Source organism: Xenopus laevis, chromosome 3S, assembly GCF_017654675.1.
Source record: "Xenopus laevis strain J_2021 chromosome 3S, Xenopus_laevis_v10.1, whole genome shotgun sequence".
In the NCBI taxonomy this organism is placed as follows: domain Eukaryota; kingdom Metazoa; phylum Chordata; class Amphibia; order Anura; family Pipidae; genus Xenopus; species Xenopus laevis.
This window is the reverse complement of record NC_054376.1, coordinates 15020490-15039474: the sequence shown is the minus strand read 5'-3', so window position 1 is coordinate 15039474 and position 18985 is coordinate 15020490. Positions and strand designations below refer to the sequence as shown.

The window sequence follows — 18985 nt, the reverse complement described above, 5'->3', positions numbered from 1 at the left end:
ATTTTGCCTGTGACTGTGCCTGTGCATTATTAGGCCACAGTGTTGAATTCACAATCTGTTCTTTGGTGCTACAATTGAAGAGGACACTCACACACCCGTTGTGTAAATATTAAGGTTCACTCGGTGCACAGTGATTGGAGGATACGGCAACCTCCCAGTGAACAGCAATAGAAATAACCACACTAGCACAAGGCAAGTCCTTGCAACGTTTCGAAATGAAACACATGGATTAAACTCAAGCTGGGCCAGTGCATATGTGGCACAGCTCACCTGAACCCAAGGTTCCAATGCTTCTGGCTTCAGGTGTACGGCCATGAATCCTAAGCAAACTTTTAGTTGCTCTCAAACTTGAAACTAGTTTACCTTTTATTGTGTGCAGGGATGTAACTATATAGGAAGCAGACCCTGCGGCTGCAGGGGGGCCCAGAAGGGATAGGGGCCCCATGAGGTCCTAATTGATATACAATTTAAATAAATATTGGTAAAACTGGTCAACCTGGGGGCCAGAGAAATAATCTGCTGTGGGGCCCAGTAATATCTAGTTACGCCACTGATTGTGTGTTCTTGTAGAAGGTATATTTGAACAAACAATGCTTTCTGCATACATCTCAGCACTCGCTAGGTTTTACCTTTGGTTTGGATGCCCGTTCCTCTTGCTTAAAGTACTTAATTTAAAGGAGTAATAAAACAAAAATAATATTTCAAAGGAATGACTATATAACACAATATTGCACTGCAATGGCAAAATTGGTGTGTTTGCTTCAGAATCACAAATATAGTTTATATAGACAAACTGCTGTGTAGCCATGGGGGTAGCCATTCAAGTACAAGATACACAGTAGATAACAGATAAGTACTACTATAGTTTATATAAACAAGCTGCTGTGTAGCCATGGGGGTAGCCATTCAAGCACAGGATACACAGTAGATAACAGATAAGTTCTGAGGAATCCCATAGTGTACTACAGAGCTTATCTGTTACCTGTTGTGTATCCTGGGTCTTTTCTCCTTTTTCAGCTTAGAATGGCTGCCCCCATGGCTACGCAGCAGCTTGTTTATATAAACTATAGTAATACGTATCTGTTATCTACTGTGTATCCTGTGCTTGAATGGCTGCCCCATGGCTACGCAGCAGCTTGTTTATATAAACTATAGTAGAGTTTCTGAAGCAATCAAATCAGTTGTGCCAGTGTAGCATAGTCAGTACATTATATTTTCATTTCGCATATGTATGGAGGGTTTACAACCAAAAAGCTAAACATAAACTTTTATCTATGTGCTTTCATTTTAAAGAGATTCTGTTAAAAGGCATTACTTTTTGTGGGTGGTGGGCGGGTCCAGGTTGAGCTCTTTTTCCTGCTCTCCCCACCACCTTGTACTGCTGGCTTCCTAATTCCAGCTTCCTTTTTATAGACGAGCGCCAGCCCTCCCCGGCCCTTTTGTGACGTCATCGACAGGGTGGGCGCGGGTCTATAAAACAAACCGGAAAGTCGGCCGCGGGCTGAGGGAGGGCGGGTTAGGGTCATGTGCGGGTCAGACTGACTGCGACTGACTGCCTGAGACTGAGTGCCACCAAAGGGGTCTTTTTGTATAATCACAATGCAAGAAACCAGGAGCAGTGTCGGACTGGCCCGGCGGGACACCGGAAAAAAACCTGGTGGGCCCGGACCCTCATGGGCCAGACCCCCTCTCCCCATATTGGGATCCCAAAAAAAAAGAATTTTGGCGAATGCGCCTTTGTGCGTGCGGGAGCCTCATAGTAGGGGGCGGGTGGAGAGCCTGGAGGGGGGCCCTGGACAGGAGAGAGTGTGGCCTGATCATCAGTGGAGCATGGGCTATGGCGTAACTATGGAGGAAAAAGACCCTGCAGTTGCATTCGGGCCCAGAGAACAGGAGGGGCCGGACTGTGGGGTCTGCTTCCTCTATAGCTAATTAAAAAAAACCTCCTCCCCAGCCGCTCTCTTACCTTGAATGCTAGTCAGATGGGGGGGTGGGGGCAGGGAGTGGGCAGGACAAAGGCAGGATGTGGGAGAAGCGGCATGGGAAGTGGGTGGGAGAGTAAGGACTGGGCCCTTCTGAAGATTTTTTTGCAGGGGGGGTCCAGCACACTCCGGTTACTCCACTGAGCATGGCACTACTTCATTGGGATCAGGGCAAACCAAATGGCACTGTATTTGCTACGTACAAATTGCTGGCTTTACTTATGACCCGTGATGATATATATATATATATATATATATATATATATATATATATATATATATATATATATATATATATATATATATATATATATATATATAGAGCTGTCACAGCCCCACCCCCTATTTTTTCAGGAGTTACAAGATTTTGGCCTATGTCCCCCAGTCTCCGGTCACTCTTACGCATCCCCCCGCTTCCTGACAATTTCCCACGATTTTGGATGAAAATCCGATGTGCATATGCGCAGAAAATTCCAGTGTTGTCAGCAGAATCTGTTGCTTCAGGAGAGGATGTGTGAATGCGCATGGCGTCACATCCACTGACCTCACTTCCATAACAAAAAATACATCTTTTCTAGGTTGACAGCTCTATATATCATAATTGGTACTAAATTCTGCTGGAGAATTTGAGGGTATAGTGAGTGGCTATTAAAACATAGGCTGGTTCCTTTCCTTTCATGGTAAAGAATCATGGTAGACTAGAAGTCACAGGATGTGGCAATAGCTGGGTTGGGTATTCTGAAGTTAGGAGCAGGGAGTCGTAACCCTATGTACCTTAAGTAGCAGATAATGAACTTTGCAAGTAGCGAGCAAATAAGAGACTGTGTATTAAAAGGGATTCTGTCATGATTTATATGATGTCGGTTTTATTTCTAAATTACACTGTTTACACTGCAAATAATTTACTAAAATTTAATTCCTGAAACAGCAAGTGTATTTTTTTTAGTAGTAATATTGGTGTGTAGGTGCATCTAAGGTCATTTTGCCTAGTCATGTGCTTTCAGAAAGAGCCAGCACTTTAAGATGGAACTGCTTTCTGGCAGGCTGTTGTTTCTCCTACTCAATGTAACTGAATGTGTCCCTGTGGGACCTGGATTTTTACTATTTAGTGCTGTTCTTAGATCTACCAGGCTGCCAGGCAGCTGTTATCTTGTGTTAGGGAGCTGTTGTCTGGTTACCTTCCCATTGTTCTATTGTTAGGCTGCTGGGGGGAAAGCTATGAGGGTGGGTAATATCACTCAAACTTGCAGTACAGCAGTAAAGAGTGACTGAAGTTTATCAGAGCACAAGTCACATGACTGGGGGCAGCTGAGAACTGACAATATGTCTAGCCCCATGTCAGATTTCAAAATTAAATATTAAAACATATTTTTGCTCTTTTGAGAAATGGATTTCAGTGCAGAATTCTGCTGGAGCAGCACTATTAACTGATGCGTTTTGAAAAAAACATTTTTTCCCATGAGAGAATCCCTTTAAAGAGGAAGTCCCACCTCCCTGCCACACTACAGAGCAGAAAGCATCATACTCAGCATAGATAAAAAAAAAACAGGTCTTTAGAGAGTTTAAAAACTAAATACAAACACACAAACAAGCTTTTACATGCAGCCTGGTTCCCCCGAATGACTCCCAACCAGTAAGAGAACACAATAGAGATGTTCTTTAAGAAACTTTACTTCTCTTAGGTTACATACCCATGTGTTTAGGATATCTGGGAAATTCTTTGGTTTAAGGAAAACAGTAGTAACAGCTCTTCTCTTTGACCCCAATGAAAGTGATAATCCTTTAAACACAGCCTCTCCCTTCCCTCCCACCCAGTCCCATTCTGTGAATTTCATTGGTATGCTCTCCTTGTCACTTTGAGCATAGCATTCTTCAGTTAGCTAACACAAAGACATTTGGTGCATGGGCCCCAGAGGGCCACAAACAGGAATCAGATGCAGTGGGTTTCTTTGGTTTAGTCGTCGTCGCCGCCACAAAGGGACAGCAGGGTTTTACGGTAATCGCCAGATGTTTCACCCTGCAGAACAGAAAAAAAAGTGTAAACAGTGCGCAAAATTGCTTTAGACACAATATCTCAGGACTGCATTAATGATAAAGTAACAATTTGTCATTTTATTATTTGAGGTCCATTTTTTGGAACCCATACCCAACCTGTACCCGCAACCTGCAATCCGCAACCCGGACCCGCAAAACGCATTCTTACCCACTTGGACCCTCTACCCGACCCGCAAGTACCTTATCCGCAACCCACTGACCATCAAGAATCAGGAAGTGCTGTCATTGTAAACCAGAAGTGACATCATCGGAAGTAGACATGATCAGAAAAAATCAGTAAAAATCGCTATTGAGAAGACCCGCAGCCCGACCGGCAAATGCGCAGAACCGCGTCTGTACCTGCTCCGGTAACTTCTACCCGCAGCCCGCAGGGTACCGCAGGTTTTTGCAGGTAACCCATGGGTACCGGCTGCAGGACTCTAACCTACATTATGCTCTCGTCTGACCAGTGATAGGTGACTATATATGCACTTCAGTGGTTTTAGAGATACTTCCGGGAATGACATCCAGGTGAAGCCATCTTTGGGGCTCATAGGACTGCCAAGAATGTGTTTGCTGTAAAAAGGATGGGTATTGGGCAGGTCAGGGGTGCTGCCAGGGGGCACTGAGGCCCCACTGTTCCATAAGGCATGCTTGTGTGGACCATCTAAAGACAACTTTGAGCAAAAGGCATACAAGACCTGAGCTAAATAACACAGTATAAACACAAAAGGAAATTCTTTATTTGCTTTGGATTTCCAGAGATGACGAATGATCCAATACAGCTGACACATTTATGGAACGTATTCACATTTTTTTCATAGATAAGATATTTAAAAACGAACTGTAATATATGATACATCACTATGCTATGTCTCTTAAGCAATGCGCGATAAAGGGTTATTCCAGTTCTGACAAACGTAGTTACTCTTTGGCGCTGTTAGAGAACTTCTGGTTCATTTCAGTGTAAACAGGTTATTTACAATTATGTATGAGACTTGGCAAGAAACATTGTTTTCTCTACAGAAGGATATCTAAGTATTGGGTTAGGAATGGGTTAGGAATTCATATAGGCATTCCCTACTGGAAATCCCCTCTCTCTTGATAACGTTCCAAGGTTTGTTTCATTAAAAAAATAAAAACATGCATGAACTTACAAAAATACTAAAGAGTCAACATAACCTTATGATCCACATTATATTACACAGAAAATAACTGTGCATTGTACTCATATAAAAGGAAATTCCCTGAAAAAGTAGTTTTTGGGTTGATTTATTATAAAATTCCTCTGAAACCTTACATTTGTTCCAATTCCTGCCTGTTAATTTCTCTGGCTGTGCAGAGCGCGGTCTAAAATTCTATGTACTCCTAAACAGCTTACACTAAAGCTTAATGACTTTGTTACTTAAGTAAGGGTTGAAATACATAATTAAAATATCCCATTACTTTTTCTTAAAGCTAATGCCTGAAGCTCCCACATACTACATACAGAATCCTATGACAGGACGGACATAGACTGAAATGTATCCAGAATGCTCGGGACCTGGGGTTTTCCGGATAATGGATCATTCCGTAATTTGGATCTTCATACCTTAAGTCTACTAGAAAATCATGTAAACATTAATTAATTTTTCTTCCAGTAAGGATTATATCATAGTTTGGATCAAGTACAAGGTACTGTTTTATAATTACAGAGAAAAAGGAAATCATTTGTAAAAATTCTGATTATTTGGATAAAAGGGAGTCTATGAGAGACAGCCTTTCTGTAATTCAGAGCTTTCTGGATAATGGATCCCATACCTGTACAAGAGACCTTGGTTGGAATCCCAGTAGAAATAAATTGTGACCATAAAAACTCACTTAACCATCTTATTTAATAACCAAAAGATCTTTTATTTTTTCTTCCAAAATGTACTGTATTGGACTACACTAAAGCTGATCAAATTCTTCTCTGTCTTGCTTGGCTTTAACCAAAAACATTTTTTGAATAAAAATTAAAAATTCTAAAAAAAAAAGAGATTTACAAAAAAAATTCACTTAACCTCCTAGGCTACTGACAACTAGATGTGTCAATACAGTTATGGGATCCGTTATCTGCAAACCCATTATGCAGAAAGCTCCAAGTTATGGAGACTCCCAGTTTTATCCAAATCATACAAATTTTTAAAAACAATTTCATTTTTCTCTGTAATAATAAAACAGTAGATTGTACCTGATCCCAACTAAGATATAACTAATCCTTATTGGAAGCAAAACCTGCCTATTAGGTTAATTTTATGTTTACATGATTTTCTAGTAGACGCTAGTAGACTTAGGGGCACATTTACTAAGGGTTGAATATCGAGGGTTAATTAACCCTCGATATTCGACCATCGAAGTAAAATTCTTTGACTTCGAATATCGAAGTCGAAGGATTTACCGCAAAATACCGAACGATTTGAAGGATTTTAATCCATCGATCGAAGGATTTTCCTTCGATCAAAAAAAGCTTAGAAAGCTTATGGGGAAGGTCCCCATAGGCTAACATTGGTGCTCGGTAGGTTTAAAGTGCCGAAGTAGGTAGTCAAAGTTTTTTTTAAAGAGACAGTACTTTGACTATCAAATGGTCGAATAGTTGAATGATTTTTAGTTCAAATCGTTTGAATCAAAGTCATAGTCGAAGGTCGAAGTAGCATATTCGATAGTCGAAGTCCCAAAAAAAAACTTCGAAATTCGAAGTTTATTTACTTCGAATTCTTCAATCGAGCTTAGTAAATGTGCCCCCTAATGTATGAAGATCTAAATTATGGAAAGATCCATTATCCAGAAAACCCCAGATCCTGAGCATTCTGGATAACAGGTCCCATACCTGTATTCTCATTTCCATTTCTCACCTCAATACAGTGGTGTAGTGATTTCTCATACAGAGTTTTAAACTCATGCCGGATATTCAGAAGGTCAATTTCACTCCTGGATACCAGAATCCTTGTGAGGGTTCTCTCATCTGTTCCTGCCCCCTAATAAGGAAACATACTTATTACTGGCACATTCATGCAAATGCTTCATAGGAGAAATTCAAGCAGACTGATCCTGTAATTGAACTCGCATGAGAGTGCTAAACATCCCACCACCAGGAGGCCTTTGACTTTGAATGCACTACAGTTAATTGTATTGGACTAATTATAAGACATAGTTAATGGCATTGGGTTTACCCAGAGCCTAGCAGCAGCCATTTTATCTAAGCCCTTAATATGCATCTCTTTGATCCAATGATATAAAAAGGTATAATTGCATAACATATTAATGTTATGGAATACATAAGGTAGGAGGTAAGTACAGCGCCCCATTGCAGCCAGCAGTCTCAGCACCATAACTGAATGATTCGAAAATTAGGTTTAGGTGAAGGGTAGGGGGCTGGAAGGATCAATGCGCGTTCTTATGAATCCAGCAGCAAGTAGCATGCTAAAAAAGGAACAATGTTTGATAAAAGACACACGTCCATCATGTTCAACTTTTAAGTCTATATATAACCTGCTTAACTGCCAGTTGATCCAGAGGAAGGCAAAAAACTGCACCTGAAGCCTCTCCAATTTGCCTCAGAGGGGAAAAATTTCCTTCCCAACTCCAAAATGGCAATCAGACTAGTTTCTGGATCAACTTGCACTATGAGCTATCTCCCATAACCCTGTATTACCTCCCTTGCTAAAAATCCATCCAACCCCTGCTAAAAAGCAATGATTTCATTGTTTGGCAACAATAAGACCATAATTTCTGTTTTAAATCTGCCTTTCTCATTCTCTGAAGTAGGCTGCATGACAGCTGGCTTGCAGACATCATGCACCTACATTGCCAATTTGCAGATCTAGTGATGGTGAACAAATGGTCTGGGCCAGATTCTGCCATAGAGTGTGAAAATGTCATTAATAACAGTAATTTTACCTTCATTCCTTTGTAGAGTCTCTCTGCGAAGAAGGCTGGTTTGTTCTTCACACTACGTACTGTCAAATGAAACAAGGAAAATAATCAAACACCAATACACTGTGTGATAACTCATCTTGTGCTCTTGGTGGTTCCTAGCTGGCTTTGGCTAGGCTAAATAACTGAAAAATGCTGGATCACACCTGTGTTGAGTATTGTTTCTGGGCCTTCTTTAGGTTATATATAGGTTAAAGGACCAGTAACATGAATTTTTAAAAAAAAAAAAAAAAAAATGTGTTAGTATACAACAACAAAAAAACCACAAAGACAAATTAAACTTTGAAATCGTTATGTCTTTATTAAGAAATAACTTACCGAAACTCCGATTGCGCTCCTCTTCAGAAAAGGCGATCCGGCGATCCATCGTGCGCCGCTCAATTTCTCCTCCCTGCCTTCCTTATAGGAAATAGCCAGGGAGGATAAATTGAGTGCCGCACGATGGATCGTCGCCCTGTCGCCTTTTCTGAAGAGGAGCTAAAGTGGAGTTTCAGTAAGTTATTTCTTAATAAAGACTTCGCGATTTCAAAGTTTAATTTGTCTTTGTGTTTTTTTTTCGTTGTATACTAACGAATTTAAAAAAATAAATTGATGTTACTGATCCTTTAATGGCACATGGGGCATTTTGACCACTTTGGTGCTCTCTATGTAAATCGTAGTAGTTAAAATAACCCTTTTGGTCTAAAGTAGCCTAAAAACCTGTTACAGATTTAATACAGCCTTGCTTATATAAGCATATTTTTAATCCCTACCCCCTTGTAAAGCATGTTGACTTTGTCAGGCATAGTGTTATTGGTGTAATTTCCTTATGAGGCGCAAAATAAAAAACCTTCTGCCAATACTTTTCCACCCACTAACACTCCAGATTGTAGTCTCTTACAAGCAGAAAGCTCTCCATCACTAACACACAGTTTAACATGCAGAAATGAAAAAGTCCCATGTTATTTATCACAAAGCAACAATAGGTCACTACTCACCAATGGCCACAAATACATCCTTTACGTCTCCAGACATCGCTTTCTTAATGATATGTTCCACATCATGATTTGTCTGTTTGATAAACTCCTGGAAAACTAGTGCGCAAAGATTGGGAAGATCAGAAAGAACATTTAAGGGCTCATTGCTGAAGAAGCAGGTTTTTCAGTAATAAAACATTGTAAATCAGGGTTGTCCAATTAGAAGCCTGCGAACAGGTTGTGGTCCACCAAGAGAAATGAATGGCCAACAAACTGCACAAGAACTTCACTGAACTCTATGGGCAACATCATTTCACTATAATCGGACCCAAAGCATGAGGTATAAGGGAATAACTAGCTCACTATCTGGAAACATTTGAACAGCACTGTTCTAGATGATGGAAATCCTGAAGGGGGACAACTATCTCACCTATTCGCAAATGTGGGTAGCTCCGAGTGCACAGGATGGTCATGAACTTCGTCTCGAGTGAGCTTGAATCACCAGATCCAGAGTCTGAGATCTCCTGGAAGGATGAATATAGAGAGTAAAGTTACACTAGTATGCACTTTGTGTCATTGACAGCCGATGCATATATGTATAGTAGTCATGCCATAAATTATTACTTACCAGAACTGAAGCAAGGACCTATCATTTGGATGAAAAGAAGAAAAGAGGAATAGATATTGAGATAAGCCATCTTTCACTATGAAAACTGATGACAATAAGAAGTCACCAGTCTTTTGCTGTGAAACAGAGCTCAAAAAACTCAACTCTACAGTGACAGATATATGAGAGAATGTTGTATATTAACTGGATGTATTGAGTCACTTTTTTTAGGCAACAACGATACATACAGTACACTGAAGTTGATTTTGTATGGAGCATATTGCTATACCTAGACACAGGCGTGACCATGCATGGGCCTGGTGTATGGAGCCTTTGGACAGCCTAATTAAATTTGGCCAGAAATCTAATGGCCATCAGGCAGGCACTACATAGGCACATTAATATTTTATATATGTGACAATTGATTTTAGTACAATCAAAACAGAGTGTATGTATCGTGTTCATTCTGTATACAATATACTGAAGCAGATTTTCTTACTTTTGCATCCTCCACTGCTTTATCCAGGTCCTCACCAGCCTCGTCCCGGTTACCCTGATAGAAAATATAAAAGCATCAGCCATAGTAAGTGTCCTGGCTAACCATAACAATTGCTTACTATGCTAGGTGTGCACAGACACTCATGTAATGAAGATAATTGATTTAACAAGTACCAACCAGTGCCAAAGATACCAATATCCTCTTGAAATGTCCAGATGTGTCTGAGCTAATAGCATCTTCCAAAGACTTGCGATAGGCTGAAAAAAAAAAAAGGTGTGTCTATCACTAAGCAGACTTTTATTAAAGAATGGATTGTATAATAAATGCCACAACTCCATTTTAATGGCAGAGAGGCTGGTAGAGTGAGTGAATACAAAACAAAGCTAGATGCAAAATACCACACAAATATCTACAGGGATGATAGTGAATTGACCTCAAAGTGTGAATCTGGGATAAAATGAGGAATCTCTCTCTCTCACCCCTACACTTTCAGCACCAAATGGGCTTCTAAGCTTTTAAGGACAGCTTTGCTGGGGATGCTGCCCTATCTCTTCAAAGTACAACATAGCTAATGAACATTCCAGTACTAACAGTAGCCTATACAGGTATGGGATCAGTTATCCAAAAAGCTCTGAATTATGGAAAGGCCATCTCCCATAGACTCCATTTTATCCAAATAATCCAAATTTTAAAAGATGATTTAATTTTTTTCTGTAATAATAAAACAGTACATGATACAAAGTAAGATATAATTTATCGTTATTGGAAGCAAAACCAGGCTATTGGATTCATTTCATTTACGTGATTTTCTAGAAGACTTAAAATATGAAGATCCAAATTACGGAAGGATCCGTTATCCTGAAAAATCCAGATCCCAAGCATTCTAAATAGTGTAAAGAGAAACATCTAAGTGGAGAGGCCTCCTTCGTAGGTTGCTAGCCCTACAGTTATCTGTGCTCACATCAGGAACTAGCATTAAGGAAGAGGGGTTTTACTTCTAAATCATATTTGTTCTTTAAAACAGTATGAAAAATGTGTAATAAAAATGAAAAAAGTGCATAGCAGAGAGATGTGTGTAGAATCACTGCTGTACTGCAAGTTGGAGTGATATCACTCCCTCCTTTTCACCCCCAGAAGCCTAACAACAGAACAATGGGAAGGTAACCAGACAACAGCTCCCTGACACAAGATAACAACTGCCTGGTAGATCTAAGAACAGCACTCAATAGTAAAAATCCTAGTCCCACTGAGACACAGTTATACTGAGTAGGAGAAACAGCCTGCCAGAAAGCAGTTCCATTCTAAAGTGCTGGCTCTTTCTGAAAGCACATGACCAGGCAAATGACCTGAGATGGCTGCCTACACACCAATATTACACATTTAAAAAAAAAATACACTTGCTGGTTCAGGAATGAAATTATATATGGTAGAGTGAATTATTTGCAGTATAAACAGTGTCATTTAGAAATGAAAACCACCCCATAAAAATCACGACAGAATCCCTATAAATCGCTGGCAGTAAATCCTACATATCGCAAAGTTGTAAGGGTAGGAAGGGGTTAACACCGTCACTATGGAAACCCAACTTGATCCAAAGATTAAAGTCCACACTCTTGATTATAAAACAAACTTGAACTGTTTATTGGGTACACTTTCTTTCATCAGATGACTCTTCCACACATCAGGGCATACAGATATACAATCCACGGCAATGATACACTTCTCCTTTGCTGGCTAAGCCGACACTCCAAATACACAAAGGTTTTTCAAAAAACCTTCCGAAGGACATCCCTTTCCAGGGTTACTCACAACCTCCCTGCTTCAGCCGGGCTGACACCACGCCAGTGCACCACTGACCTTTCAGGGTAGGACTTTTCTTGTGACACCTCTCTGGCCTACTCCGGATAGGACTTTTCTTTTCCCCCTCCTTCAGGATGTCCTTTTCCTATAACTTCCACTTGCACCCTCACTAGCTTAGCCTTGGCACATATGCCACTACCTCCTTGTTGGGGTCTTAACTACCCATGCTAAATAGTCCTGACTATCTGAAATACCTAGTATTTCACACTTGTGCCCTATCTCTATCTTAATCCAAACGCATGAGAACAACCCTTTGGGTGTGTCTCCCCTTTAAATACCTTCTTCAATTAAACACTACCCTAACACTTACTGTTCATGTGCTGTTCTCAATCCTGTACATGTGCTTTCCCTCTGTTATCCAGCATGGAACCTTTACCCTTCATTTACATGACAACACTGCCATCTTGTGGTACATTTTACACATTACAGTCTTCCAACACATTTAATACTTTCAATCACTTTAACATTTTTCACAGCACTCACATTCACTTTACACATACAATACACTTTCTCACGCACACAAACCAATCACCTTCTTACAAAGTCACCTAAAGTTTCTTCTCGAGGCAACTCCAGGCGACTTTGGAAGAAAAAAGCAATGCACTACTTTTACCACCAGTAATTTCAATTATTTCCAGTGGAGAGGCATTTTATTGAGATTTGTCATGCACAGTGACAAAACTCCCCATTACCCACTGCCCTTGGTTTTCCTGGTGATCTATTCACTTAATGTGATTTGTATCCTTTTGAAAAAGACGGGTAATTGTTTGCTGGATTACCTGCTTGATAAACTGCATTGATGGCCTGGATCTCCTCATTGGTTCTAGTGGCCAAGATTTCAATTAAGACTTTTTCATCCGTGCCAGCCCCCTGGAAAAAGGCAACAGACAGTGTAAAATGTGGAGACCAGCAACCCTTTACCTATTCTTTGTGTTGTTATATAGAGGTATGAACTCGCTTATGTACTTTATATTGTATTTACAACTGTTCTCAGCCATGCCCCCTTTTCCTGTATATGCACTAGAAATATTACAGCACAGCTTCCTAGATTGTGATCTCTGATTCATACAGAAAATAATATTTGTCTGCTTTTATTATTCTAACTGCAGAAACCAAAACTTCTAATAAGTTGCTATTGGTTTACGAGACCTGAAGCAAACTGTACCTGGTACTATAAAAACCAAAACCCTAAGGAAGTTGGTAATACAACTACCAATTCCCTTCAGCTGTTGTTGTTCTTGAATAACCCCCTTGAGAGCCATCCTGAATTTTTTAGGTTAGTAACAAATGGTCAGATCACTGGACGAAAACATTTTTAGTTTTCACCAACAGATGGTGTTGTAAAACTGCATTTCTTTTTGGGCATGTGCCCATTGTCCATATCTAGCTTGGTTAATGAAGGTTTCTGTAAACTGTATAGTTTCTAAAAGGACAGTTAATCCCCAAAAACTATTCAGCTCTCCTGTCCAATCTTTTTAACTGTATCTCTGGTTAGACATGTTAGGAAAAAGGGTCTCTAAGAAACAGTGGACCTTCAACTGTTGTTTTAACTGTGACTCAGAACTTCCTAAGAGCAGCTGTTGACGTTACATACAATAAGGATACAATAAGGCTCATTTTTACATTTAGAACATGGTAAGGGCAAGAGATTGGCTTGCAATGTGAATTCTTTCGCCTACTGATTATCAGGTTAATCCTTGATCAAAGACAGTGGTATGTGCCCCCCAACAATATCTTCATTGGATCTAGTGTGCTTTGACCAGCTTTCAATAGCCTAAATCATAGCAACATAGTTACAGCATAGATACCGCAATGGCCTTGTTCAGTTGTTTGGCATCAAACTGGGCAGGTGTCATCATGAGACCAAGGATCACTTTGGCTAAGGTGCCAGACAGTTCCGACTTCAGGTCTGCCATCAGATCCTACATAAATATGTGATATTGTGCAGAGGCAAATGATTAAATCAATAATTCACTTTGTGAAAAAGAGACAATACATTTTTTTTTAGCAGAATCTGCTTTATTTCAAATTTAAAGTACAATTCCAGTTATACAAAGGTCAGGCAGGATTCTCAAAAGAAATCAGCTGATCCATTTGTTCTAGAGAGCTAGAGAAACAGTTGCAATAATGCATGGCGTTGTCGGACAACCAACATGCTTTACGGAGGTTATTTATTAAAGTCTGAATGCCAAAAACTAGCGATTTTTTTTTTACTATAAAATCTGAATTTATAGTGAAAAAAAAAATAGATTTATTATAACCTGAGTATGAAAACCAGTCAGCATCCGAAAACCCAGCATCTCAGACCTGCAGAGGTTGTACTGTATATAAGTGAATGAGAGAGATTCCAGTCTGACTTTTTTATTTAAAGGGATACTGTCATGGGAAAAAAAATTTTTTTCAAAATGATTCAGTTAATAGTGCTGCTCCAGCAGAATTCTGCACTGAAATACATTTCTCAAAAGAGCAAACAGATTTTTTTATATTCAATTTTGAAATCTCACATGGGGCTAGACATATTGTCAATTTCCCAGCTGCCCCAAGTCATGTGACTTGTGCTCTGATAAACTTCAATCACTCTTTACTGCTGTACTGCAAGTTGGAGTGATATCACCCCCTCCCTTTTCCCCCCCAGCAGCCAAACAAAAGAACAATGGGAAGGTAACCAGATAGCAGCTCCCTGGTAGATCAAAGAACAGCACTCAATAGTAAAAACCTATGTCTCACTGAGACACATTCAGTTACATTGAGAAGGCAAAACAACAGCCTAACAAAAAGCATTTCTCTCCTAAAGTGCAGGCACAAGTCACATGACATGGGGCAGCTGGGAAATTGACAAAATGTCTAGCCCCATGTCAGATTTTAAAATTAAATATAAAAAAAATCTGTTTGCTCTTTTGAGAAATGGATTTCAGTGCAGAATTCTGCTGGAGCAGCACTATTAACTGATTCATTTTGAAAAAAAAATGTTTTCCCATGACAGTATCCCTTTAAATAATCAAAAAAAAAATCGGATTTTGATAAATAACCCCCTAAATCTCGTTAACATATTGGAGTGTACTGGGAATTGTAATCCAGAACAAACGGCTTAAGTAAAGATGTTATGTAAGAGAAAATAGACTAACCCTGCCAAAGTGGGACTTGAATGCCTTGAGGATTTCTTGGCGCTGAGCATTACTGCGTTTAGTAACGATATCAATGATGGTATCTTCATCGGTACCTGTAGTGGATAATAAACAACTTTATCATCTTTACGATGGATATGATGCTGTAGTTGTTTTGTAGAGAGAACTGACCCCCCCCCCCTTTGTTCTCCAAAGCAGCTGAGATGAAGAGGAGAAGATACAGGAGAAGATCAGTATTGGGTACTACCAGCACTGTATTAAATGCTTACCAAATCCTTTCATTGCCTTCCGCAGGGCTTTGCCATCGTTGTCTGCATGGAAGTTCTCAGCAGGCTGCACTGTTCCTTTCAGCTAGGATGGGAATGAGAAGTGTAACTAATACCATGCATGGCTCTCCTGGCACATTGGTTGCTGCCTTTCCTGTCTACCATAAGTCAACACAGAGACCAATTACCTATCACCCAATAAAACCAGGAATATTGAATTAGCTTTATTATATCAGAGACTGAACTATAATTTGGCTATAAGGAGTAACCATGTTGAATGTTACTATTACGGTCGAGGTGAGGGAGGACTTTGGTGTAATGAAATGTGACAGAAGTACCTCATTGCCTCAGTGCAATCTATGGCACCAAACAGCCTATAATCCACCCATTCTGCAATGTGTACATCTTTCAACCACTGTAGGTTTTAATATGTCATAATACATAACTGTCCACCACCATTCAAACATATTTATAAAAAGAAACAAGCAAGAGTCTAAGAAAAACATATATAAATAGTTCCATGTCCAGGGTTTTTATACCTGTGTAGAACAAGCTGGTTCTTTCAGAGGCAGAAAAACCCTTTAAAGCATGCGGAAGGTGTCATGTATCAATACCAGTGGTGACATTTTGTGACAACCCAACTAACCAACAGATTTAGCTCTACATAATTGTGCCCATAGTATCGTTTGCATACCATAGTTTCTCTTGGTGGGCCCTAGGTCTAGTGGCTGCAGTTTGTAAAAATGCAGATCGGTCCTTTTTCTTTCCATCATAGGCTTATAAAACCTCTATACCATTTGGCACTGTCTCCAAGTTTTGTTTGACAGTGGGTCCTCATTCTCTATTTAGCCCCTAGGTTTGCACTAGATTAGGTAGATTAGGTTTCACAGGGTTGTAAAATCTGACCATGGTACACAGATAACAACCTTTATTGTCTAGTTACATTGACATTGAAATTATTTGGAGTAATTATAGCCATAAGTCCATTAGATGATTAAGTTGATCAGTATAAATGAGGCTAAAATACATTCTTGCTATTTCCATGCAAATTAAAATAAAGGAGTCTGTTGCATGGAGCACATTCTAGCCATGGAACTAATGAGTTCAGTATGGCGATACAAGGTTCCACCTGTTGGTTTGCATAGGCTGTTGCAGTTAAGAGCTGAATCGACAAGCAGAAACAATAGAATTCTACCTCTTTCTGACGATTCAGTTGTAAACCCTGGCCATTGAGGCACCTTCAAAGGCACCCAATCAAAATTTTCCATCTTGGCCGATCAACAAGCCAAACAATATCCAAGTCTTTTGACGATATTGGATGCCTCATCTCCTGCTATACACAAACCGAATATCCTACGTAACTTAAATTCATATGATAATATCTGTGCGTGTATGGCCACCTTAATTCATGAGAGCTGCCCCTGGCAAAAATACATCAGCTTCCAGGATCACCATGGACAGAATGATATAATCACAGGAAAGTCTGACCCAGACAACCATTTTGTCATAGAACCCACTGGCATTTGTACTTAACAAGAAGGCAGTGGGACACTAGTGAATGTAAAAGAATGTTATAGAATATTATAAATTAAAGGGAAAAATATACATTTTGCAAGTAGGGTGTATCTTCCTTTTGTTTATCCTTTGTAACATGTGATTATAACATGCATAGAACATTCCTTCCTTCAAATTTATATTTCTTTTATGCATTAGTCATGGTCCTGCCCATATGGAGAAATTCTCCATTCGCCATAGAATTTAAAGAGTCATTGTGTTTTTTAAAATGTTGTCTAATATAAATATCAAGCGATGAATATATTGTAACCCAATTATTTTTTCTCCTGGTTTGAATCCAAATGTTACTAAGACAAGCTGTTGCATTTTGCTGGTTACCATCAACAAATGAACTTATAGCCACTCACAACTATTGTTATATGTTCCAATACGAGAAACCAGGCTTCATGGCATGATGTCACTGTTGGTATGATCAGCTCAACAGAGTTGTAAATTAAAAACTCCATATTAAGGAAAATTCTCTATTATTCTACAGTGTAGTACCATTTTGCAGGAAGGTGAACACACCTTTCATATAACAGTAAGAATATCTAAGAACACTAGTACTGTTTAGTTACAACCTATGGATTATGCTAATGCAGAAAAGAAGGGATCTATGCAAATAGTAATGCATGGTCTCATTGCCTAACATCTACTTGTAAAGAGGGTATATTTTCCCTTTAAGTAACAGTTTATTTCATCAAAAAGCATTGGAATCACAGCAAGAAAATTTAAACCCAGTTAGTACAGTTACCAATGATTTCTCAATAAGCAGAGTGTAAGCATCCAGATCCAAACTAGTTAGGGTAAAGCAGAAGGGGAAAAATAAGCAGTTCAATTGTAATACAGCTCCAGACCTTGGTTAATCTTATGCAAGCAAGCAACAGGGTGGAATGCTGGGGAATAATATGTATTAGCTGGGGGTTATAGTGACCATCAGGCCAATATATTAATTAGTGCATTAGGCAGAGCAATAAATCACATTCTGTTCCAACCTCCAAACGTCTCGCAGTGGCAGCGCTAAGCTCCCAGTTCTGATAGGCCGCCTGAGCTGCTTCTGGAAAAAACTCTCCAGGGGCGCTAAAAAGGAAGGAACAGCTGATCTGTGAAAAGGGACGATGATCATTCAAAAACCAAGCTGATATTCTACAACATAGTACATATGGGATTGATATTGTTTGGCACAAGAGGTAGGGCACTCTATGGGCATAAACAATGAATGTACTGAGCCCAGACATTTTGATTACATATTTATTTGGCAGAACAGAATCCAAACCAATGACTAAATATGTGCTTTGATAATTGTTCAAAGTTTATAAAATGGAATTAACCTAGGGGATCAGTCATATTTTCTATAGAGAATTCAGTATTTACAGCACTCTGAAAATAATATACGATGCACCATTTTACTAAGCATATTCTTTCTTTATTTAGTCTTTGTCAGAAAATATAATTAAATAAATATATATCAGGCAGTATGGGGTACTGGATGTTGGGGGGGTATGCTTAATTCACTTGAACTGCCAGTGGTAGTATTATGTCACAATAGGGATACTGTAATAATAAGTGTAATCCATTATTAAATTACAATGTGCTGACGGCAGTTCAAGCATTTCATGTAGTGCAGGCCAACATGTCTGTGCATTGTCAACTTGTGCTGCAATGCAATAAGCTGGATTTTACATTGCTGCCAGTCTTGGAACTACCGGGGTAGCAGGGGGTGTGATTGCACCAGGGCCCGCACCCTCTCGGGGCACGCCAGCAGTTTGAGCCCCCATGTATCAGCCAAGAAGATTGATTCCTGGTGAGGGTGGGTCCCGGGAGGGTGGGGTCTCGGGAGGGTGGGGTCTCGGGAGGGTGGGTCCCCCACTGCATGGCCCGCACCCGGGTGGTGGGTCCCCCACTGCATGGCCCGCACCCGGGTGGGTCCCCCACTGCATGGCCCGCACCCGGACCCAAAGCCACTTAGTTACGTTACTGATTGCTGCAAAGTTACGTTACTTAGTTACGTTACTGATTGCTGCAAAAAATAAAACTTTGCCTCTCTGCCCATTTAGCAGCCCTTTGGATAGATGATGAAGACTCCAGACTGCAATAATAATATAGCAGCTACATTGCACATGCAGAAGCCGCAGACTCTAGTACAAT

The 18985-nt window shown here is 39.9% G+C and overlaps 1 protein-coding gene across 1 annotated transcript in view; it reads right to left on the bottom strand.

Annotated features, from left to right (window-relative positions):
- Window positions 1-3635: 3635 nt before the first annotated feature.
- The window catches only part of anxa6.S (annexin A6 S homeolog), a 51072-nt gene continuing 35722 nt past the window's right edge, over window positions 3636-18985 (bottom strand). Inside the window, exons 14-26 of the mRNA XM_018254943.2 lie at window positions 17833-17917; window positions 15287-15368; window positions 15018-15112; window positions 13701-13814; window positions 12672-12762; window positions 10210-10289; window positions 10033-10086; window positions 9555-9572; window positions 9357-9450; window positions 8948-9043; window positions 7935-7993; window positions 6890-7012; window positions 3636-3999 (exon numbers count right to left, since the gene is read on the bottom strand). Coding sequence (XP_018110432.1) covers window positions 3937-3999; window positions 6890-7012; window positions 7935-7993; window positions 8948-9043; window positions 9357-9450; window positions 9555-9572; window positions 10033-10086; window positions 10210-10289; window positions 12672-12762; window positions 13701-13814; window positions 15018-15112; window positions 15287-15368; window positions 17833-17917 — 1054 coding nt within the window. The 3' untranslated portion in view covers window positions 3636-3936. The remainder of the gene's footprint in view (window positions 4000-6889; window positions 7013-7934; window positions 7994-8947; window positions 9044-9356; window positions 9451-9554; window positions 9573-10032; window positions 10087-10209; window positions 10290-12671; window positions 12763-13700; window positions 13815-15017; window positions 15113-15286; window positions 15369-17832; window positions 17918-18985) is intronic.